Source organism: Elephas maximus, chromosome 4 (assembly GCF_024166365.1).
Source record: "Elephas maximus indicus isolate mEleMax1 chromosome 4, mEleMax1 primary haplotype, whole genome shotgun sequence".
NCBI lineage: Eukaryota > Metazoa > Chordata > Mammalia > Proboscidea > Elephantidae > Elephas > Elephas maximus.
The window spans coordinates 40,184,830-40,210,125 of NC_064822.1; the positions used below are offsets into that span (position 1 = coordinate 40,184,830).

The window sequence follows — 25,296 nt, forward strand, 5'->3', positions numbered from 1 at the left end:
ATGGAAGGAACATAGAGAGAGACTAGAAACCAAGAAAAAAAAAAAAAGATGCCAGGTGGTTGGGAGGAAGGAAAGGAAGGGAGGTGAAGAGAGACAGGATACAGAGAAAAAAAAAAATGCCCCACAGGAGTCCACCGGAAGTGGGTCCCTAGCTGAGCAGCGCTGCACAGCCCGTCCAGAAGGAGTGAAGATGGTACACAGTGCCAGGTGTTCAGGTTAAAGGTAAGGAAGGAAGGTAGAAAGAGAAAAGAAATCAAGAAAAGAAGAGAAAAAAAATGCCCTGAGGAAGCCCACTGGCGTGGTGGCGCGGACCAGGAAAGTGGCTCCCCAGTGGTGGCTTGGCATTGTGCAGTCTTTCTAGAAGGAGCAGTCATGGCACACGATGCCAGGTGTTCAGGAGAAAAGAGGGGAAGAATAGTAAAAAGAGACAACAAATAGAGAAAAGAAAAAAAAAAATCCCCAAAGAAGCCCACTGGCTTAGTGGAAAGGACCAGGGAAGTGGCTCCCAAGCCACTAGGCACTGCACAGCCTGTCTAGAAGGGGCTGAGATGGCACACAGCGCCAGGTATTCAGGAGACAGGAAAAGAAGGAAAGTAGAGAGAGATGAGAAACTGAAAAATGAAGAAAAACAAAAAGAAAAAAAAAATGACCCCAGGGATCCCACTGGCATGGCGGCAGCGATTCCCCTGCTGAGCAGTGCTTCACAGCCTGTCGAGAAGAAGTGGAGATGGCACACGGAGCCAGGTGTTCAATAGATAGGAAGGAAAGGAGGTGAGAGAGAGAGAAGAAATCAAAAGAAGCCAAAAAAAGCAACAAAAAATGGCATTGAAGGAGCTGCCGGTGTGGGCAGGGCAAATCCAAGCAGCACGAAGCCATCCCCTCCCCTGCTGAGTGACTGCAGCCTGCCGGGAAGCAGCGGAAGCTGAGCAGGGGGATGGAGGGTGGGGGGTGGGAAAGCAAGTATTTTGGTTACCGAGTGCTCTGCCCCTGCTGAGAGCTCCATGCAGCTGCCTTCACATACTCCCTTTCTGTAGATCTCAGTAATTTTGGAGTCTAGAATGATAAATCCATGCCGTGTTAGCTGATAGGGGACCTCTACTGTGTATGCTTCCTCGCTCTTTGTTCTCTCAGTTTCTTGTTCCAGTCTGTGCTTTGTTAAGTTCTTTATCTTTTCGTTTGATGCTTAGGGTTCCAGGGTTGACGTTTGTCTCTGTTTTACTTAGTTTTTTGGGCCTTTGCTGTGAAGGGACAGTGTGGTACTTCTGTTTATAGCGCCATGTTGCCTCACCTCTCTCTGTTTTTGTAATATTGCTAATAATGTTTTATAGTCTTCTATAAAAATAAAAACATATTTTATTTGAGAATTTTCTATGCCGAGAGATTAAAATATTTTATTTTACTCTTTGTGTAGCAAGAGGCAACAACTTTCATAGACATGAATTGTATTTTCAGGCCTTGAAAAGTTTACTAAGTTAAATAAGGTGACGTTGTAAAAGAGCTATTGTAGTTAAGCACATAGACTATTTTTTGCAGTTTCATAATGCTGCTGTAACAAATTACCATAAACTTAGTGGCTTAAAATAGCATAAACTTATTCATTGTAGTTCTGGAAGTCAGAAATTCGAAATCACCTCCTCTGGATAAAGTCAAAGTGTCAGCAGGGCTGGTTCCTTCTGCAGGCTCTCAGAGGAGAATCCATTTCCATGTTTCTTTCAGCTCGTAGTGCTTGTCTGTATTCCTTGACTTGTGGCTCCTTCTTCCATCTTCAAAGTGTGTCACTTTAGTCTCTGCTTCCATCCTCACATCGCCTTCTCCTCTGACCCTGACCCGTCCCGCATTCCTGATATAAGGACCATTGTGATTACACATGAGTCCGTGGATGGTGCCAGTGGTGAAGGTGCTTGGCTGCTAACCAAAAGGTTGGAGAATTGAGTCTACCCAGAGGCACCTTGGAGAAAAGATCTGGTGATCTACTTCTAAAAAATCAGTCATTGAAAACCCTGTGGAGCACTGTTCACTGACATACTTGGAGTCACCATGAGTCACAATTGAGTCAGTGTCAACTGGTCCTGGAGATTACATTGGACCCACCCAGATAATCTTCCCGTCTGAAGATCCTTAACTTAATCATATCTGCAAAGTCCCTATTGCCATATAAGGTAACATTCGCAGGTTCTGGTGATCGGGGGCCACTATTCAGCCCACCATATATAGTGATGTATTCATGAGCTTCATCGTTCAGTTTCCTTTGTGAAAAAAATGACTTTCCCCCATCTCTTGGTGGGCCCACCTTTCATCCCCCAGATTCGTGTAAGCTGTCAGGTTTTCTTCACAGTAGTGCTTGACTTCTGGGTCCTGATTCACTGGGATTTTTGTCTGGGTTTGATGAAGGGTGTAGGTGTATGTACGAGAGATTTTCATTATTCACAGTGGAGAGAAGTGAAGTTTATATTGCTGGCCTCCCAGATTCTATATATTGATATTATGATTAATAGTTTTTGACACAGAACTATTTTGAAATATGAGTCTTTCATGACGTATTTTGACAGCAGCAATGTCATTCTTTTAGCTGCTCTAACAAGAGTAGCTTACAGGCTCTACTGGCTTTATATTCCATACCCAGGTAATCAAGCAAAGATGTCATGCCCAGAAATATCACTAAATGTCAACGACAAAGTCTCTTTAAAATAATCTTGTTCAGAGGATCTCTTAACTCACAGTTTTGAAACATACATTTTTTTAAAAACAGGGAGCCCGAAGTTATTTTTTTCTTTTTCAGAGATGCCAGATGGATGTTGAATGAAGTCCAGTTTTTAGTTTCTTTGGATAATTTGTTGAATGTGTGGTGGTGGTTTGGATTTGATCAGTATGTCGAGTGTGTTCTTCCTCCTCTGGTTCCCCACAGCTACCCACCCTCTGGCATAAACGTGGTTGCCTTGGTACCTGTTCCTGAAGGATGTCCGCAGTGAAATTTGGTTGTTTAAAATAGCTCAACTTGTCATCTAAAAGTAGAAGTTATTAACAGGATGCTGTTTGGCTAGTGGCGTCTTAGACACTGTTTTAACATTTTTCCTATTTTATCACTTTACGCTTAGTGTTTACTCATTTCACCACTGGAAATTTTAAGGCCTGGTTCATGGTGTGGATCTGGGGAGAAAAATGCCAAAAGTGTTCCTTACAAGGCTCTGGAAATTTGTGCCAAAAAAAAGTGATCCGAGTTGGACACTTTGTACATTTGTGTTGTTGCTGTTAGGTGCCATCAAGTTGTTTTCAACTCATAACGACCCCATGTGGCAAAGCAGAGCTGCTCCGTAAGGCTTTCTTGGCTGTAGTCTTTATGGGAGCAGATTGCCAGGTCTTTCTCCCACAGAGCCGCTGGGTCAATACGAGCTGCCAACCTTTTGGTTAGCAGCAAAGTACTAAATGGCTGCGCCATGTATATTTTTAGAGAAGTGAGATTTGGAATTCCAGTTCCATTATTAGTTTGCCTGATCAGTAGTGCTGAACCACGGGATTTATGTGTTTGCGTTTGCTGTCCCCAGGGTTGAACAGCCTTCTGCTGTTTCTAAGGAAACTGAGTTATAAAATTCCTGCTGGCGTCTTTTTGAACTTTGTTGTTAGTGGCCATTGAGTTGGCTCTGACTCAAGACAACTCTATGTATACCAACGAAATTTTGCCCAATCCTGCACTATCTTCATAATAATTGGTATGCTTTAGTTCATTGTTATGGCTGCTGTGTGTCCTACGTGTCTTCCAACCTAGGACATCATCAGGAAAGATGCTAAAAAAGGACATCACGTTTGGTGGAGAGGCAGTGAAAACAAGGGAAACCCTCAGTGAGACGGACTGACACATTAGCCACAACAATGGACTCAGATTTACCAGTGATCATGGTGATGGCACGATACCTGGCAGCATTTCGTTCTCTTATACATTAGGCTGCCATGGGTTGCCGCTTCCTCGGTGGCAACTAACAGCAGTCCATCTTGGAGGCTCCCCTTCCAGCACCATATTGGATGATATTCTATTGTGATCCATAGGGTTTTCATTGGCTAGTTTTCAGAAGCAAATAACCAGGCCTTTCTTCCTAGTTTGTCTTAATCTGGAAGCTCTGCCGACTCTGGTCTCTGGTGACCCTGCTAGTATTTGAAATACCCATGGCATAGCTTCCAGCATCAGGGCAACATTCAAACAACCATAGTACCATGAACTCACAGACGTGGTTTCAGACTTTAATTGACCTTTAATGTGATTTTGAATTGGTAAAGGGCACATATTTATCTTAAAAAAGGTAGGGTGGTTGTTTTTTGAATTTGATGTAAAAGTTGATTACAGTGCTTTGGGAGGATTTGTATCCTCTCAAGTTATCTACTACATGTAATTATAAAAAAAGATGCAACCAAGGGGAACATCGTCCCTCTTCCCACCCAGGTGAGCTGACTTAAAGTCTGTAGCTGTCACTGAAGGTGAGAGGGTAACATTGTGTTCCTTTGCTAGTGGGCGTCTCTGCAAAAACCACCAACTGGTAGCTTGTGTTGTGAGAAATGCACATTAATTAGCTATTTGAAACTCTTTCCTCATTAACTCCAGGCAAATTGTTAGAGAAAATCTTCTGGAGTTCAGAGTGTTGGTTTTGATAAAGAGGAAAAAGTTTAGTAGTATGTCATCTTGGTTGTCAAACGGTCGAATCATATTCAGTTCATTATGGAGTAGTGGATCCTGTTTTGTCGTTAAGAAGTTGATCTTTCTTGAACCTAGTAGTCACTTCCTCTAGTGAGCACGGAGAGTTGATAGTGAGGCTTATTTTTAGGTATATTTAAGTTCGTAGATGGAGGCAGGTAGGGATGGTGAGCACAAGGAAGAGGAGACCGTTTATTTGTACCAATTTATTCAATTTGGAAAAATATTGATATTTGTCTTAGTTATCTAGTGCTGCTATAGCAGAAATACCACAAGTGGTTGGATTTAACACACAGAAATTTATTCTCTCACAGTTTAGGAGGCTGTTGTTGTTGTTAGGTGCCATCAAGTTGGTCCTGACTCATAGCAACCCTATGTTCAAGAGAACGAAACACTTCTAAGAGGGTAGAAGTCCGAATCCAGGGAGCCAGCTCTAAGGAAAGGCTTTCTGTCTCTGCTCTGGGGGAAGGTCTTTTTTTCCTTTCAACATCTGTGGGCCGGACATTCCTTGGAGATCTCCGTGTGTCTTGGGATTAATCTTCCCCTGGGTCTAGGAGTTTCTTAGCACAGGGACCCCGGGTCTAAAGGATGTGCTCTGCTCCCGGCTCTTCTTTCTTGATGGTAGTGAGGTCTCTCTCTTCGCTGCTTCCTTCTCTCTCCTTTTATCTCTTGCAAGATAAATGGTGTGACTCAAGCAAGGGTGTGACTTGAGTAAGGGTGTGACATGAGTCACACTGTCTTCTAAGACTGTGACTCAAGATACATCCTGTACTGATCCTGCCTCATTAATATATAGACATTAGGATTTAAAACATATCACAAAATGGAGGATAATTACATCAGATCACAAAATGGAGGACAACCACACAATATTGGGAGTCATGGCCTAGCCAAGTTGACACATATTTTGGGGGAACACAATTCAATCCATGACATTATTAATAAAAATAATTTGCTTTTTTTTCCCCTCAAAAATTAAAGCATTCAAAAAGTTCAAAAATTTTACTCAAAGTCTCACCACCTTTAAATTATGTTATGGTGACCATTGTTCAAGATATCTCACTGACATAGACAGAAGGGTTAGTTGGAAGGAACAATACTGATAAAAATACCTATTAAAGAGGCATATTTTTTACAGTAGTAAATTTTATTTGAATTTGAGAGGAAAATCATATAAAGAAATTAGTGAGGTTTTACTCTGTCTGCCCCAGAAATATTAAAGTATTAATTCCTAAAGATTGCTCTAAAGTGAAAATAAAAATTCTGGACTACACTGAGATGAGATAGATACACACACACATTATACTGGGGGGTTGCTATGAGTCAGAATCGACAGCAGTGGGTTTGGGGTTTTTTTGTACATATGAAAGAACATTATAAAAATACACTTTTTTTTTTTTTTGGAGCAGTTTTAGGTTCACAGAAAATTACACAGGAAGTGCAGAGAGTACCCATACTGCCCCTCTCCCCCCTGCACATTTTCTCCTGTTATTAACATCTTACTTTAGTGTGATGTATTTGTTACAATTAATGAACCTGTATTGATACATTAGTATTAACTGAAGTCCATAGTTACATTAGGGTTCATTCTTTGTGTTGTATAGTTCTCTGGATAAAACTGTATCTTAAACTACGTTTTTCAAAATAGGTTGATAGCTATTTGATTTATTGCTTTTAGTTGGCCAGATTTAATAGTCAAGTGCCTCCCTTCCCTGAATAAGGTTCATTTTGTTATATATCTTGAAATCTTGCATTTTTGAGAATGTTTGTTCCTTTCTTGTTTGCTAGGTAATTTGTCTAGGTATAAAAATCTTGAAATCATCTTTTTTTTTCCCTTAGAACTTTGTAGACATTGTCTTTTGGCATTAATGTTGTTAAAAGACATCAGAATACAACTTGATTTTTCTGCTTACTGAGTTATTTCCTTTTTCTTAATATTTAAAATTTTTTTTTTCCCCCACAGGATTATTTATTTTTCTCTCTCCCTTCCCCCACTGTAGAGCCCTGGTGGTACAGTGGTTAAGCATTCGGCTGCTAACCAAAAGGTCAGCAGTTCAGATCTACCAGCCGCTCCTTGGAAACACTATGGAGCAGTTCTACTCTGCTCTGTAGGGTCACTGTGAGTTGGAATTGACTCGACAATGGGCTTGGTTTGGTTTAGGTCCCCCACCGTAGTTATTAAAACATATACAGAAAAGTATATATATCATAAGCTTATAACTCAGCAAATTATCAAAATATAAATCCTCAAGTAACAACTATACAAGTCAAAAAATAAAATAACACCAGAATCTCAGAAGTCCTCCTCAAGCCTCATTTCAATCATTATGCCTTCGTTTCTGCCCAAAGGTTACCACTAATGTTATTATTTAGCCTTGTTGTTGAATATTATATAATTAGAACCATTCCATATGCATTCTGACTTCTTTCACTGGACATTGTTTTGAGATTTATCCACATTGTTGGATATAGCTATGTTTACTTTATTTTCATTGCTACCGTGATGTGAATTATCAATGTATTGGCCTCAGCTCTCATCTGGCCTACGTATTTGCTTGAGCAACATCTCCCTGACTTTTCAGGCGTTGCCCACTTTGGGGCTAACAGTAAAATTAGAGGCTGTCATTGTGGTGATGTTTGGCCACTGCATCCTTATTCTCATTCCTGTCACTTCCCTTCTGTCAGATAGTAAAGGTTCACCCCTTCAAGTCCTCAACGGTTGTATGCTGTGGAAGAGGGTTTTCTGAGGGTATTCACTACTCCCCCTTTTCTTCCAGCTGCCCTTAGTTCTTAGCACTTCAGCCAGCAACTCTTCGATGAAGCACTTAGGACCCTTACAAAATTCCGTATTGTGTTTGAATTCTGAAGAGGTTTATGTCGAAAGAGTTCTGGTGGTGCAATGGTTAGGCGTTCAGCTACTAACCAAAAGGTTGATGGTTCAAGCCCACCCAGCAGCTCTGCGGGAGAAAGACCTGGTGATCTGCTCCCATAAAGATTACAGCCTAGAAAACCCCGTGGGGCAGTTCTACTCTGTCATACGGGGTCATTATTAGTTGGAATCAACTCAGCGTCACCTAACGACAACAACATATGTCAGCTACCAGTGTTTTGTCTCATTTTGGTCTCAGTTCCTCTATATTCGTCTAATGTTTGTCACAGTTTGTGGTGCGGAGTGGTGACTTTTTACTTGTTTCATTTAAGAAAGTATTTTATTTCATATATTTTATTCTCTCCCAATAGATTTTAAGGGTCTTCTAATTTCATCCTATTTAACTGGATATCTTATAACTTATCTTAGGAATAAGTACTTTTAAAATCTAAACCTGTTAGTGCGAAGATTAACTAATATGGGAAAGTACTGGCTCTCATTCTTTTCCCACTTTTATCACCCCAGTATTGCACTCTCCATCGTTCTGAATTCACCTTTTCTTTTTTTGCAGGCCTGTCTCTCCACTGTCCTGTTTCGCCCTGACACCTGCCAACCTAGCTGAAGCTTCCCATTTTTCTTTGAGGCCAGTTAACTCAGACAAGTCCTTTAACCAGAGGGGGTAAATTATAGTATGAGGCTAGCTTTATGTTCCTTTATAGGTTTTTAATATCAGGGATGGAGAATTATTGTATGCTGCCTTGGAGTATGAGCCTAATATTATCATTTATCATCACAAAGCATCTGAAAACTGCCATCAGACCGCCAGTTCTTATGCTTCATTGAGCTGTAGTGAGGTGCTTTTTTGTTCTAGTGTGTAATTTGGTGCCAACATGGCAGCCCCCAAAGATACAGCTGTAACTTTTAAAAAGGAAATTTATTTCTTGAAAAAATTAGACATAGTTTAAGGATCTAAAGTGACAGCATCATTTTCGAGAACACATTTTATCTAGAGGATGAAAAAGTATTGACTATTATATAATTGAAGAGAAATTTAACCTTTATGTATGTATCCTTTTCTTTCCAATACATCTATACTCCTAGAGCCTGGGCCTGTCTAGATAACCATGGTTACCCATATTTGAAAGTGCCAGTAAGAATAATGAAGTCAGATTGCCATGCGTTCTACTCCTGTAGCTCAAATTCTATCAATTATATAATAAATCATATGATATATATGTAGTACAGTAGTTTGAATTATATAAAAATAGTGGGCTTTTCAGATAGTTTGATTTCCCCTCACCTCTGTCATCCAGAATATTATCTATTTGGCCCTTCTGTAAATGTTACATAGGCCCATTTCTTAAAGACACTTAATTTTAATTTTGAAATTTTTTACTTCTGAGCTCTAACTCTGTATCCCCAACTTAGCTAGTCCTTTCATTTGATGTTCCAGTTTATTCAAGTGGTTGGTGAGTATTTCCACTTTGATGTTCCACAGGCAAATAGCATTTAACATGCTTTAAATTGTGCTCATTTGGTGCTTTTTGTGAATTCTGTATTTAAGTCGCTGACATCCCCATTCATGGATTTATTGTTTTTATTATTTCATAGCATGTACAGATAAAACCTAAGCTCCTTAGTTAGCATGGCTTATGAGGCCTTTAATGATCTAGGCCTTGCCTGCATCTGCAGACTCATTTCTCATTCCTTTCTGTTTTCACTGTGCTTTTTGCTTCCTGTGATTTTCCCCTCTGCCTGGAAACTTTATTTACCAAGATCAGGTTGTACATCATCTCCACTAGAAAGTCATTCCTGACCTTGTTCCCACAATCTCCTCTCTGGATCAAGTGTTCGTTGTGTTCTGATTATCTCTCTTTTGGATATCAAAAACTTACATACACCTTGCGACGTACTCTCAGTTGCTCTCCTCCTGATGAGACAGCCTTGCATATCGATTTGAACCATTAGATCATGAGCTCATTAGGAATAGTCTCTTCATCTTTGTGACAAGAGCTGTTTCTGAACAAATATTTATTGAATGAATAAGTACCGTTTAACCAGAACCGTCTATTGAGGGCAGACTTTCTACTGTTCCAGATACTCAACCGTTCAGAAAATGAAGAGGAAGTGGCATATAAGATAACTTCTAAAAACCAATGTGATGTCTGGGATTTTGTGTGTTTGCTCACATGTGTGTACATGAGAGTGAGATGCTATCCTTAGAGTAATTTATTTTCTATATAATGTACTTAATAATATGAAAAACTCTACTACATGAGAAAATGTTTAGCAAGAATTGAAGGGGATTTTTCTGCTTTACCTGAGTCAACTATAAAATTAATAGGACTTTTTTTATTCCCTAAACATTCTTGTCAGGGTTATACATGGTATTATGAACTGTGAGATATTAAAATATTATCTATATTGACACCCATTATCTGTAACGATTTAGTGATTTATACATTTCTATTTCACATTTAATTTCTATTTGATATTTATATTTATAGACATATTTTGGAAGCATCTATGTGTATTCGTTACCCAGGATATTTAGTATGATAAACTATATGTTTTATATCATAACCGTGGTTATGTACTGCTTTAGAGGTATCAGTCAGTTGCCCTAAGCCCAACACACATCAAAATATGTTTATCATTTTCACTGTCATTCTTTTCTTTAAAAGGGAAGAGAGGGGGAAGGAGGAAAGATAAAAAAAAAAAAAAATTGGAGGAAGGAAAGAGAATGAGTAAATAGGCAAACCCTGTCTCCTTTAAAAAAAATGTGAAAAACACACATAGAGGGACCAAACCTCATTCCATTTGAGAAGCGTGGTTGTTGCTAGCTGCTGTCTAGTTGGTGCTGAGTCACTGTGACCCCACGCACAACAGAGTGAAACACGGCCCCGTTCTGTACCACCCCTACAACTGTTTATAGATCAGATACGGATTTTCATTGGCTGATTTTCAGAAGTTGATCACCAGGCCTTTCTTCCTAGTAGGTCTTAGTAGAAGCTCCAGTGAAACCTGTTCGGCATCATAGCAACATGTAAGCCTCATGAGGTGCACTGGCCGAGAATTGAACTCATATCTCCTACGTGAAAGGCGAGAACTCTATCACTGAACCACTACTGTGCCCGTTATTTGAGAATTACTACCCCTACTTTGTGCAAGACACTAAGGAAAGAAAAATAAGACAAAATTCCTGTCCTCAGCAAACTCACAATTTAATAAGAGATGCTGAAATGGAAAGTTTGGCGGTCATGTAGCGGGAGTGTAGACACAGCAGTCTGTGCTACAAGACAGGCTTGGAGAAGGCTTCAGGGAAGGGCCGTAAGAACTGGGCCCTCATGGATCATTTGGTAATAGTTACTGAGTGCCTGCTCTGCCCGGTACCACGGTAAATAAGACCATCATGGCCTCTGCCTCCACGTAGCCAACCATGGAGTTGGAGAAATAGACCACCCCCCCCAGAAGAAAAAAGGAAACAAAATAATTACAGAATATATACGTACCGCAAAACGAATAGATGCTTTGATGGACAGAGATAATGGTGACCAGATTTCGGTGGAGAGGTCAAGGCAGGCCTCTCTGAATAGGTGACATTTAATGAGTTCATGTTTGTCAGGGAGAGAGAAGAGAGGGCATGTGGGCAGGTACAGGAGCAAGGAAGGCTACAGTATGTTTGGGTTATTGCAAGTGAGCCACTGGGTCTGGCAAATATAGTGTCTGATGAAAAATGACTGGAAAGGTGGGTCATGATCATACTGGGAATGACCGTTTATGACATTGTTTTTAAAGTACAATTGTTCAGAAATTTAAGCCATGATTCTGACCACTTAAGGGGCCTAGTCTGTTTATTTTAGATTTTACCATGCAATATTTTAAATTTATAGCATCAGCTTAGGGGTCTTGGTTCTTGATTAGCAATAGGTTATAGGATACCATTTGTTCATATTTGTTAATGTCAAATAAAAAAATAAAACAGGTGTCATTGAGCCAATTCTGACTCATGGCAACCCCATGTATGCCAGAGTAGAACTGTGCTCCATAGGGCTTTCAATGGCTGATTTTTCAGAAGTAGATCTCCAGGCCTTTCTTCCGAGGAGCCTCTAGGTGGACTTGAACTTCCAGACTTTCAGTTACCAGGAAAATGCATTAAACTTTTGCACTACCCAGGGACTCCAATGTCAAATTACTGCCAAACAAAATGGTTTCCCTTGTGAACATCCTATCTAGGTCTTCAGATTGTGAAAATTAAATGAAATGATATATGTGAAGAATGTATAAAATCTCACTGATATATAAATAATTTTACTGCTTAAAGTTATTATTTTGTTAAAAACATTTTTGCCACTAAAAAGATATTAATTCTGTTTCCCTTTTTTGATATCAATTTTTATGATAATGATACGGAATATCAAGATAGGCTAAAATTTGGGAATTGACAGTAGCAAGCTGAGATTTCAGGAATGACAGTGCTGCGTAAAGCAGTCGCAGTCAGAAGGGCTGTTTAAAACTGCCAGTGCCTGAAGCCAAGTTAGGGCTTGGATAGGTTGAGGCTCTTTTTGTCATTAAGTCGAGCCTCTGAAACACCTTCATGCGTTAAAAACCATTTTGTGTATGTTGATTTTTTTTTTCCTTGAGTAGAGTATCATAGTACTTTTTTCTTTTTGTTACTGTGGCAGTATTTCATATTTTTAACCCAAGACAGTTGGCTTTCCAAAAATACTGGAAACAAATTCATGATGTCATCATCCTCATCCGCATCCAAAATTGTAGACCTCAATTTTTGCTCTGTTATTTATAGTTAAATGCTTTTTTTTTTTAATTTTAGGGCTAGTAAGTTGTATAAGTGGGAGCCCTGGTGGCGCAGTGGTGAAAAGCCCAGCTGCTAAACCAAAAAAAAAAAAAAAGATCAACTGTTCAAATCCACCAGCCGCTCCTTGGAAAGCCTATGGGGCAGCTCTCCTCCATCCTGTAGGGTCACTATGAGTTGGAATTGACTTGAAGGCGATGGATTTGGTTTGGTTTTGGAAGTTGTTTGAGTAGATCCACGGGGAGGGGGGTATGCATTTTGTCTTGAGATATATAGTTACTCTGTTTTCATTTTTTTTGTCTTAATGTTAATTTTTTCTTTTTAATATATTGGTTTATATCTTTGTCCTGTGATTGACACTTCGGATTAACACTACACTATAGACTAATGCAGGTGCATATTTGCCTTTTTCACTTGTACTGAAAATACATATATATATTTCTAAAATTAGAAATCTATAAATTTTTTCTACTTTTTTTTTCCTACACTTTTTTTCTGCTATAGTATGTTGTTTTTGCTTTTATTGGCTTCCCCAGGCCCTGAAATAGTATGTGTATATGTGGGTATGTGTATGTATGTGTGTGTTTACATACATGGCCACATGGAAATATGGCATTCAGCTCTTTGTAGTTTTCTTTTCATTTCACCTTACCTCTGAGAAATTATTGTTAAACCAAAAAACAAGTGAAAATAGCTGTCACCCAAATGGATCATTAATATATCACCTGAAAACATTTGGAATTTTTTTTTTTGCATGAATAATTTTGAATATACTGAAAATTAAATTATGGTTGTTATGGTTTTTCAAGTAGACTTAGCACTTGTGTCACTCAAACTTCTTAATTAGCGCATATTTTATGACATAATAGCCACACCCTTACCCTTTCACAGCCTCAGCAGAGAGTGCAAGTCGGGGCACCGAAGTAATAAAAATATAAGCTCTAGAGTGAGAAGCAAAGCCGAAACAAGCCATTTTTACATATAACTTAAGTTTAGGTTCTGTGTAGTAGATTGATCCCTTACTTAACCTTTAATAAAATTGGATTCAAGGGTATTTATATATAAATAAAAAAATAAAGTTAATTTCATTTCATGCTTCCATGTGAGCCAGTGCCTGGTAATGTCTTACAACGAACATTTAAACTTCAGTATTAGTCCTGTTGGCTGAAAATCGCCATACTTTTTTAACAACTGTTTTTTTGAGGTTAGCAGGTAAAAAGGTAAATTGTTGCCATTTGAGAAGGTTATTAAGGTTATTATTATTATATAATCATATTCAGACTGCTGGAATCAGGTTATCACCTATGAAGTCATCTAAGAAATCACTTTTTTTTCCCATATTTGGAAATTAAAATTTACAAAAATTGGGATATGTTTAAGACTCCCGTCTCCACATCTGCCATCTCCATATACTCCCAACTCACTTATAAAGGCTGTTTAGATGTTATGTGGCTAGATTCCTTCTATAACAACATTACAATTAGTATATTTGATCACCTGGAATCTCAAAGTATGGTTATGGATGTTTGGTGAAAGGGGAGTAGTTATCACAGACAGGCCTCAAATCTGCTTGTCAGATCTAACCAATGCCTTCATATGGTGCTCATATCATGCCACAGGGAGAGATGGGGGTGAAGGGGTGATGGTGTGCACAGAGGCATAGCTCATGCCCACCTTCCGCAAGAAAGCAGCGTTCCCCAAGAAAGCAACATTTTAAAACTATCAGAAACATGTTAGGCCTCTCAGAAGTGCTTATGATCAGCCGTGTACCTTGTGAAACATGAGTCATGGCTATTTCTCTGCACTAGTATAAAAATTTCCATTTAAAAAAAATAGAGATAGATTAGAATATACCATCCCAATATCCAAGAGCTCTAAGCCTTCCACAAAACATTTTGGTCCTGCCACACTCTGGAGGCATTAGTGGATCACTGGTAGCGTTCTCACCTTCCATGTGGAGCCCTGGGCCTAATTTACAGCCAGTATACCTCATGTGCAGTCACATGTCATCGGAGACTTGTGTGTTGTTATGATGCTGAACAGATTTCAGCTGGGCTTTCAGACTTCCTGGAGCCATAGAGGTTGGGTGAACCCCCAAAACTATTGCCCTGAGATAATCTTTAAATCTTAAACCTAAAACCAAAACTATCCCCTGAAGTTGTCTTAAAACCAAACAATAGTTTAGCTTAACTAGTAAAAAATGTCTGCCTTGAGCATTGTACTGTTTTATGAGCTCTCTGTTTGGGATCAAATTGACAACAGCAAGTAGAAAGATCAGACAGGAAACTTAGGGGACAATGAATTTCTGTTAAGGGGGAGGAACAGTTTGGAAAAGGGGGATGAGAATGATTGCACAACTTGATGAATATAATCAATATCACTGAACTGTACATGTAGAAATTGTTGAATTGGTGTATGTTCCGCTCTCATTAATGAAAGTCTGTGTACCTTATACATTACCCTGCCAGGGTGTTTTAATTTAAAAAGAAAATTCCTGGAGGCAGCAAGGCCTTGAACATGAAGATAATGGTTCTACTGATGGAATTCTGGGCCCTGTGAAGAAGTTGAGGGGTGTATTTTTGTGTATACCTCCCTAGTGTTCCGTAAACCATGTTACATTGTTGAGTTTTCCTATGATATCTCAATTTTTTTTTTTTTTTTTTTTGCAGTAGGGTGAAAATGCTTAAGTGTCATATATTGGGAAGACCAAGGGCTTTGGAAAAGCCAGAGAAATTGGTCTTTCAATCCCGTCGCTGCCACTAGACCTTGAGTATGGGTCTTAACGTCCCTGAACCTTAGTTGTTCCTTTTTTTAAATGAGATAATAATAATAGCATCCATACAAGATTTTTGTGACTCCTTGGAATAGCATATGCAAAGCTCCTGAAACAACATCTGGTACATAATACACGCTCAACAAATAATAAGAATGTTCAACAAATAATAGTATAATTATGGTGATGTTAATGACAAGTATGCATTGGTTCATGGTTTTTTTTTTTTTAATGTCCTTAATAGAAAAAAAAAAATAGGGCTAGTAATAAAAACAGTTTCCATCAGGTAGATTCTGACTTACGGCAACCCCATGTGTATAAGAGTAGAACTATGCTCCATATGGTTTTCAATGGCTGATTTTTTGGAAATAGATCGCCAGGCCTTTTTTCCAAGGTGCTTATGTGGACTCAACTCACCAGCCTTTCAATGGCTTGAGCCCACCAGTGGCTCTGTGGGGAGAAAAGAGCTGGTGATTACTCCCATAAAGATTACAGCCTAGAAAACCCTATGAAGAAGTTCTTCTCTGTCATACGGGGTCCCTATGTGTTGGAGTCAACTAGATGGCATACAGCAACAGCAGAGGACCGTCAGAGTTCTTGAGTGCTGCAAACAGTTAACACACTTGGCTGCTAACCAAAAAGTCGGAGATTTGAAACCACACAGAGGTGCCTCGGAAGAAAGGCAAGATCTTTAGAGGGAAATGATGTAAAATGCTGTTTTTCTTCATTGGAAGACTTCTCAAACCGTTTACATCCGCATACATGTAAATCTAGACGTTGCCTTTGTTGGAATCATATGGCAGTTTTTTCCAAACGTTTTTATTTAAATTGTACTCTTCTCCTGACTAGGTCAGAAGACTAACAGTTTATTCGAGCATGTATCAAAAGGCAGCACTGCATTGTACATATTAAATGAACACAACGCCCATTTTAAAAACACGTTGCTAGGAAGGCTAAGCAGACAATTGCCAGGATGACAGTAAGGGGCTGGACCCTCCCTGCAGAATGAGGGAAGAGCTGTCATGAGCCACACCAGCCTCCTTTGATTGCACTGACGATGCACAGGAGACTCAGCCTCCAAGCCAGGTTCTCAGCCCAAGTAAGGCTTTAGAGAGCGCCATCTAGAAAGCAGACAGAGAGGGAACTGGCCACCAGTAGGATGATGCCATTTCAAGTAAGATATACTCCCTTGTACTAATTAGTGTGCATCATGTATTTTGAATTTGTTTTTGACAATTTCCTTTTCAGTGCACTTTTCTTAATTAATTAATTGTAAAAATGTTTGTAACAACATAGAATTCTGTAAAGAGACAATTAGTAGTTTACCCCTTTGTTCGGCTTGTCCCAATGCCTGTACCACTTAATTCCACTTCTTTGAGAAAAACAACATTGACAAGGTGATATGCAGCCTTCTTTTTTCTTTTTGTTTTTTATATAAACATTTATTTGTGCACATACGTGGGATTTCTTTTGTATTTTTTTCAAATTCAGATCATGGCAAACAGTGTATCCCCCCTCCCCATTTTTTTTTTTTTTTAGCTATAGTATAGACCTCTTTCCAGGTCAGTATATACAAATAAATCTGTTTGAATTGTTGTAATAACTGAATGACATTTCACAGTATGGCAGTAGCATACATTATTCTACTTATCCCCTGTTGGTGGGCATTCAGGTTGCTTCCAGTGTTTTATTACTATAAACACTTGCTATTACAATATCAATATAAGTATCATTTTGCAGGCCTTATTATCCTGTAAAGCGTGTTGCCAAAGAAGGGAAAAGTAGGAATCTTCCGTAATTAGATATAATCTATAGTCATGCGCATCTATAACTGGCGACCCGGTCCCTACTATGAGAATTACAGAGACTGAAGAGTAGACTGTGCCTTTAGATGTGAAGCAGCCCTAAACATGGCTTTTATTTTGTGTTGGAGTCATTTGTGGTTATTGTCTATGTGTGGCTTCACTTCCTCTCCCATACTGCCCCACCTAGATCCCTGGCTGAGTCAATCAGTTATCTGTGTTTGGCAAAACTAGGCAGCTAATGATGGACAACCCAATCAGCCATGCTTTGCTAGTTTTACCTTGTTAGACTTATATTTTTATGAGTAAAAGAGCCTGCCTTTTAGAGGCATTAATTTAAAAAGCTCTCTATGGTGTTTTGAAAGTATGAACGGAGAGACCGCGGGTTTGATGATATGAGAAATTTGACCAAATCCCCTTGATTGCTTAATATAAGTAACAAATGGTGCTCCTGACCATGTTTCTTATTTTGAGTACTTGGAAAGACTTCCTACCATGTGATTATGGAAACAACCAATTGCCATAAGTGAAAATGAGCATGCTTCTCAATGGGGCCACAGCTGCCTATTGCATTCAATCACATTTCTAAGCAGCAAGGAGAATGATTGTTCTGCATGATTTAGTGTTTACAAAATTGCACTTGCATGGGAAAGCTTACTGTACCACAGGCATTGGGAAGCAGCATATGTGGTTCTTTTGCAGGTAATAAAATGGAAAATCCAATTTGCAATTGCAGAATAAGCCTCTGAGTGATATATGATCTTCATAGCAGCTTCGGTCAGAGGGTCACTGCTAATCACGGTGCTGGCTGGCTTCCCCTGTGGCCGATGCCTTCTGACTGAAGAGCGAGCAGTGTGAATCTGTGTCTGGGAGCCAGCCAGCGTGTCTGTAGATGCACCGCTTTCGAGCTTATTAGATCCTCTTTGTCACAGTGCTTTAATCCTGCCGCCTGATCCTTGTTACAACACCACCAGTGCGCCGCTCAGCCTTCTAATAAAGAAGATGGGTGAGGACTTCTAACTAGATTCACTGAAGCGTGCAGCAGTTAGGGTGCTTGCAGCCTGACTGACAGTGGGGTGAGATGCTTCCCGCATGTTATTACTTAAAAGAGAACCTCCTTCAGACAGCTGACAGATGAGCTGTGCTGAGGTAATGGTAACTTGTTGCTAGGCCAGTATGAGATGGGTGTCATCTCTTCACACAATATAATGGTCTAGCTTTACTCTAATTATATTAACCCTCTCCTGAAATGGCTGCATTCCAGGCTGGCGCGGACTGAGGTAAGAGATTCAGAGACAAATCACTGGCTGGGAGGATCACAGCTGCGCAGAAGCAGGTATTGTGTAATCTGCCAGTGACATTAACGTGAAAAAAAAAAAAAAGATAAGTACACCTATTACTCCAGTCCCCGATTATAACTCCGAAGAGTCAGTTCTCCATTTGGCCAGTGTGGCTTCCATCTCTGTCACCTGTGATAGTTTCTTCCTTTGAGGTTTGCCATGGATATTAAACATAGTTTCCATGGTTCTTTGTTTAAAGGAGAGAACAGCAGCAAACAAGAAACTATTGTTGTTGTTTTTTTTTGTCCCCCCCGCCCCTGTAAACCTGAATCGTTCTTTCCTATTAGGCTCCCCAGCACCTGTACATTTGATTGAGTAGCATTGTTTTATACTAAAATAATCAAATGGGGTGGGGGGTGGAAGGAATAACCCACCCCACCCCCGCTAGGGTGTGCGGATGGTTTTGAAGAGATGTAAATGAAAATGCTCTTGAATAGCTCATGGTTCTTTCTGTTTACCAGACTTTCAGATATCAGTATAAGACTCCTTTTCCCTGAAGGAAATGGGTCTCGTTGTCATCCAGTGTCTCCCACATGCACCAGTTAGCAGAAGTCATTAGCAGTCCTCCGTGCCTCTTCCGTCTGCATTGACAGCATCTAAATGGAGACATCGCTTGGGACTGACAGATCTCTAGGGGTTACAGGCTTCAAATAAAAGAATCCAGAGGTCACAGCTGACCTTTCTTGGCATTATTGCCCTAGGTCTGTCTTCTGCATGTGGCATTTAGGGACCATAGAACTTTAGTACATTATTTTCAGATAATTAGCGTTAAAAAAAGACTGCAAGCTTAGCAAGAGAGTGTTAATAAATTAACAAGAGGCTGTGTACATTCCCCAGTGGGCTTGTAACTTGGTAGTGGTGAAATGTGGGATCTTCTTTCCCATAGGAATACGTACCTTTACCTTAAGTTCAAGGATAGTTCATTAAAACCTGCTTTGTTCATCATGTAGATGGAGTTTTGGATTATTGGTGCAAGCCTTGGACCTTGGCTTATAATGCAACCTAGGAGAAAGAATGAGTCTTTTTCACCTCACTGTTGGGTACACAGTCGTCCCTAGGCAAATTTTGAATAGCTGAGGCTCATTTATGGTGTCCAGACCATGACCCTTTTCTCCTGGTCCACTTCATTTTCACGCTGAATGGTGGTCCTGAAAATACAGTGCTCTGTGCTCCAAACATAGCTACTTTCCTTCCTCTTCTTCCCAAAGGAAAACATTGTATTCCCTTGCTCCCCATCTGAACCAGATGTTAAGAGGAAACCAATCTAAATGAATTAGTTCATATTAACGTGTAAATGATGGGAAGTCTTGAGTACTTATTCAACAGATGAAATTCTACCAATTAAAAATTCTGACTGTTTCTGAGTAGGGGTAAAAACGGCATGGGGGCAGTGTCTGACCTCCTCCAGTGCCACAAGGGGGAAGGAGAACCAAGGTCAGCAGCCCAAGGCTGATTCCTAGAAGGCAGAGGTCAGACACGCCTCCTCTCTCTGCCAACTTTACCAATTCGGACACCAACTGTCTCTCTCACAGCCCTCTCTGCTGGGTTCAATAATTCACTACAGTGGCCACGCAGAACTCCCAGGCCATACTCACAATTTTGGAGTTTATTAGGGAAGTAACAGTAACATTTCAGGCTCAAAAACACTCAGGATATAGTTCTTCATCAGGTTAGCCTCTCCCCACCTGTGTTCGCAGGCACGCCTCTCCCTGGCCCTCAGTCTCTGCCGCCTTCTGCTGCCAGTCTCTCCTTCTTTGGTGGTGGGTTCCTCCTCCGCTCTGGAATTGGTTCTCTTTTAAGGCAAAATTGACCAATCCCCTTGGATTACTCTATCACAAAGTCCAGCCCAACCACCTGGGTGGGAATTACAAGACCATGGCTAGAAAGGCCACACAAAAGTAATCAATGGTCAGTCACACTTCAATAGGATAAACCAATTTTGGGAGGCAAAGAGAAAAGATATTTTAGGGCAGAGCAGATATTAACAAAGCTATCCCTTTGCTTAGGAATTGCTTCACTTCCTTATACAATTTATGCTTTTCATAGGTTCTGTTTCTTTTTTTTTTTAATCCACTTTGAAATACATATATTTTCCCAACTCTATATGGCTCTATGAGTCTACTCAACTCTATTATCTCTTTTCAACTCCATTCTACACCATTCTACTATTTTTTTCTCATGGTTAATTCCATGCTGAAGTCAGTGGGTAGGACCGGGGGCTTGAAAGCAGGAAGATGATAATATGTGAGCATAGATTGTTTATTAGGCTAATGTTTTAAGAAATGTTTGCTTGTCTCCAGAACCTCCACCTCCACATTCTTGGTGAATTTCTACGTCGTGGTTACTGTTGCCTGGTGTGTAGGCCCTTCCCTCAATGGCCATGCTTTCTAAGAACCAACATAAACCAGTTGTCCTCCAGTTGATTCCTGCTTGTGGCAACCCCATATATGTCAGAGTCTTCAATGGCTGTGATCTTTCAGCAGTAAATTGCCAGGCCTTTCTTCCAAGGTACCTCTGGGTGAACTTGGCACTTCCACCCTTTTGGTTAGTAGCCTAGTGCATTAACCTTAACACCACCCAGGGATTCTTTCCGAAGAACAATGGGCAACATACACATTTGGGCATAGAAAACATAACACTTCAGAAATACAAACTCGTTTTTAAATGGATGAATTTTTTTTTTTTTTCTCAGAAATGTACATTTGATTTTAGAAACGGAAAATTGGGGGAAAGGAAATAATGAGGGAAAGATAATGGAAGAGGCCGTAAAGTACAGCAAACTACATCCTAAGAGGAAGTAAGGATTATAGAGAAATTTAAATACCAGATCGGTTTCATTCTTGGGGTACCAAAAACCCTCTCATCAAGTAAAGATAAAAATAAAAAGGCATCCTATGTCAACAAAGTCAAACCCAGGTAAGACACCCAGCTAAGCAGAATAACTGCTACCTTTAGATTTTCATTTGCTTTAGGCAGCTTTCTGACTCATGGTTTAGAGACTCAAGCCCATTAATTTCCCAAATGACTTAATATCTGACTAATGATGATATTTAACCATTAATATGAGGAAATTGACAATATTGACAGTCTTGGAGAGAAATGTATCTGCTTATTTTTGTAATTAACACCAACAAATTCTAAAGTAGCTTTGCAAAGACTATGATGAATTAGTCCCTCTTAATATTTAGTAATATTTGTTTTCTTTAAAAAGTATTTTGTGAAATTTAATTGTTTTTATATTGGTCTTTTCTTTCTCCATTTTTCTGAATAGTTACAAGTCCATATAACATAAAGAAGATTGAAAGTATCAATTCTGTTGTTTTAAGAAGAAAGATTGCATCATCTTCCTAGAAATTTTCATTTATCTTTCATTGCTGAAACTCAGATCCGCTAGGAGATGGGTTGCTTAATAGTGAACTTGCATCCCAGAGTACAATTTATTATCCTGAATTATTAGTTATAACAAAATTGGTAGTAGAACTTCAGGACAAGCATGTTACTTTGGTTGTCTTGGGAAGAATAATTTCTGGGTGTTTATGTTCAAATAGGTCCCCTGTGTGGCACAAATGGCTAAGCACTCAGCTTTTAACCAAATGGTTGGTGGTTCATTAAACTCACCCAGAGGCACCTCTGAAGAAAGGCCTGGTGATCTTCTTCCAAAAGGTCACAGCCACTGAAAACCCTATGGAGCACAGTTCTGCTCTGAAATGCATGGGTTGCTATGAGTCAGAATCAACTCAACAGCAGCTGGTTTGGTTTATTTTTGTTTGTTTATGTTCAGATAGATTTGAGCTGTGTACCAGGATCCTGAAAATGGACTTCTTAAGTAGGGTTTTGGTTTTTTGTTTTTTTTTAGAGAGAGACCTTCGGTGAGTCTGCTGCCAAATAAAGCCATGTACATCTTTGCTGCTTAACTTCTCTGTTCTTCTCTCTCACCCTTCCATAGGTGAGCGTGTTATAGAAAGTTTGTTCACATACTGTTGTTTTCATTTTTAAATACATCACACATACATACAAAGTAGACAGAGTGAACTGATCATCACCACAGATGATATCCAGATAAGGTGGTGCCTGCTGATGGATTTATGCTACTTTCATTAACTCATCCTTGATTGATCTAGATTGAAATTTAATTTGATTGCCTCGCCAGGCATTGTAGAAAGAATATAAGATTTGAAGTCAGGATCCTTAGGTTCGTATCTCCACGCTGACATTTTTCTGATCTTGGGCATGTGACATAAACTTCCCCAAGTTTCAGTTTCTTCCCCTATAAAGTGATGCTAATGACTGACCTTAGGGGTTGCTGCAGAATTAAATGAAGAATGCTTTCAAAAGGCAATTTGTGAATTGATAAAAGCCTATTGCCAATGAGTCGATTCCCACTCATAGCGACCTATGGGACAGAGTAGAACTGCCTCATAGAGTTTCCAGGGAGTACCTGGTGGATTCAAACTGCTAACCTTTTGATTAGCAGCCATACCTCTTAACCACTACGCCACCAGGGTTTCCGTAAACTGAAAAGAGTGGTATACAAATATTAGGTTCTGTCGTTACCCTGTTAATGAAGTTCCTTTAGTGCTGATTCTCAGATATGCTTATGGTACAGGAGTAAAGTAATAATACTTGGACAATATTCTTACCTCTCTTCATTCTTATTTATTTTGGCTCATTAAAAAAATGGGGTTGATCAGATTGGGCAAGCAGTGATATACATTGCCAGGAAGAACTTTCAGGGGGTTCTATTGTTGTTCTATTAATCTTGAACAAGTCTTTATAGTCTCAGTAGCAAATACCTAGAAAAATAAGGCCTATGAACATAGGCAAGAATTTCTTCCAGTTTTTCTTCTCCTATACTCCATTTCCTCTCTTCCTATTTCCTTTTTTTCTTGTTTCCTCCCTTTGTTCTTAATTTCTTACGCCAAGGGACTGTCCTAACATTGTGTACCGGTGGTGACTTGGGGTAAGAGATCCAAGAAAAATGAAATCAAATGGCCCAGGAGGTACTTAGAGTTGTGCTAATAGGGCAGAACATCTTAGACCTGTGTTGGATGAAATGACCTTAACCTTCTTTTTTTCTCTCTCCATCTTTCCAGGAAACTTGGACTTAACTGGTCAGAAGCAGGTATTCAAAGCGGAGAACAATCCCTGGGTTACTCCGATTGCTGACCAGTTCCAGCTTGGCGTGTCCCATGTCTTTGAATACATCCGTTCTGAGACATACAAGTAGTAAGTAGCCTATGATTTTCTAAAATGGTAGGCTGTAGTTTCATAGTATTTGTGTAATGACATGATTTAAAAAAAAAAAAAATACCATGTGACATTGTCATGTTAGTGGTAGTTAACTCATAGCATTTTTAAATTTTTTTATTAAAAATGCATATGGTAATTATCCCTTATTCTGAGGTTATTTTATAAAATGGAATTTATACCAATTTTGTTTAGAAAAATTTTAAAGTATTAGTTGAATATTCATGGCACTAAGAAAATTCACTAGACACATTCAGATCAGAGCATATTTTTGTTTTCTTCTTTGAATGCAAAGAATTATAAATGTTATGAATGAAATTGCACCCTAAATAAGCAGTTTATTTATAAAATCGGTAGAGAATACTAGGAAAACATGATTCTATTCTTTGGAAGCTTTTGCTCTAATGAAATGATAATACCTCTAAGAGGAAAAGAAAAGACAGAAAAAAAAGGGGGGAGGGAGGAATCAGTTAACTGAGAGTCACAACATCACAGTACCTCAAGCCCTCCGTCCATGTTAAGGGGAACTGAGGGAAACCATCCCTGTTGTGGCCAGTTGCTGCTGAGTCGATGCCTGACTCACGGCCACCCCATGTGTGCAGAGCAGAGCTGCTCCATAGGGTTTTCAAGGCTGTGATCTTTCAGAAGTAGATCACCATACCCAACTTCTGAGGCATCTCTGGGTGGGTTTGAACCACCAACCTTTTGGTTAGTACACCAGTACTTCACCATTTGTGCCACCCAGGGAACCCAAACTATCTCTAAACCTTAGTTACCCCTCCCTCTTTCTTCCTCAGCGTTTCAGGATTGGAAGGCATTCTGCCACCCCGGTCTGCTATACATGAACTTAGGAAGAGTTAAGAATACATTACATATGAAAGTGCACCTAATTTTAATTCCATTTTTCCTGACTAAATTGTGAATTTAGGGGTTTTGTATTACTACCAAATTAGGCAATTCATCACCGTTATATGATACTACAAACTATTTGTAATCATTTGAACATGGTTAAGATTCTGAGTAGATGAGGTTTGTTGGCACTGGTTGATTTAATTGATAAGCTGTTTGAAAGGAAATATATGATACGTTTTAATCGGTAACATATTTGATGCATATGTTCTTACCTCTGTTATTAGCAGCCTGTTTTTAAGGTTCGAAGTAATCCCAGCAACTTGCCTGTTAGCTTATTTTTTGTGTGTTTGGTTTCCTCATGGAAAACTGTATTCTCTTTTATACAGTTAAATCAACACTAAACAGGAGATTTAGGAGAGCCAGTGTCCCCTTTCTGTGGAGCCCTGGTGGCACAGTGGTTAAGAGTTAGACTACTAACCAAAAGGTCAGCAACTCCAATCTACCAGCTGCTCCTGGAAAACCCTATGGAGCAGTTCTACACTGTCCTGTCGGGTTGCTGTGAGTCTGAATTGACTCCACGGCAGTGGGTTTAGTTTTTTTGGTGGTGAGCCTCTGCTGGGAAAATACACTTGACTGAGCTCCTGGGGGCAGGGACATGTTTGTGAATTCTCCCTTCAGTTTTCCCCTCCTGTCCTCCTTGGGAAGGAGAAGAATGTAGGCTACATTCCTTATTTCAGCTTTTCTTTCCTCTTCCCATTCTTACATAGTAGCTATCAAACACTAGCCAAAAACATGGACTATTAGCGAAATAAGACACTAAATCAAACTTAGTGTTTTTTTTTTTTTAAGTGTTTTAAATGCCACCATTATGCTTTGCCAGAGTAGTATATGTTGATTTTTTAAAGCTAATGTCCTC

General features: G+C 39.5%; 1 protein-coding gene across 3 annotated transcripts in view; it reads left to right on the forward strand.

Moving 5' to 3' along the window:
- Positions 1-25,296, forward strand: part of RSU1 (Ras suppressor protein 1) — a 250,025-nt gene that overhangs the window by 96,521 nt on the left and 128,208 nt on the right. For all 3 annotated transcript variants that reach the window (XR_007517075.1, XM_049881922.1, XM_049881921.1), the window contains one exon: positions 23,375-23,507. Coding sequence is in view for 2 of the 3 variants with exons in the window: in XM_049881922.1 (XP_049737879.1) it covers positions 23,375-23,507 (133 nt within the window). In the remaining variant the exon portion in view is untranslated. The remainder of the gene's footprint in view (positions 1-23,374; positions 23,508-25,296) is intronic.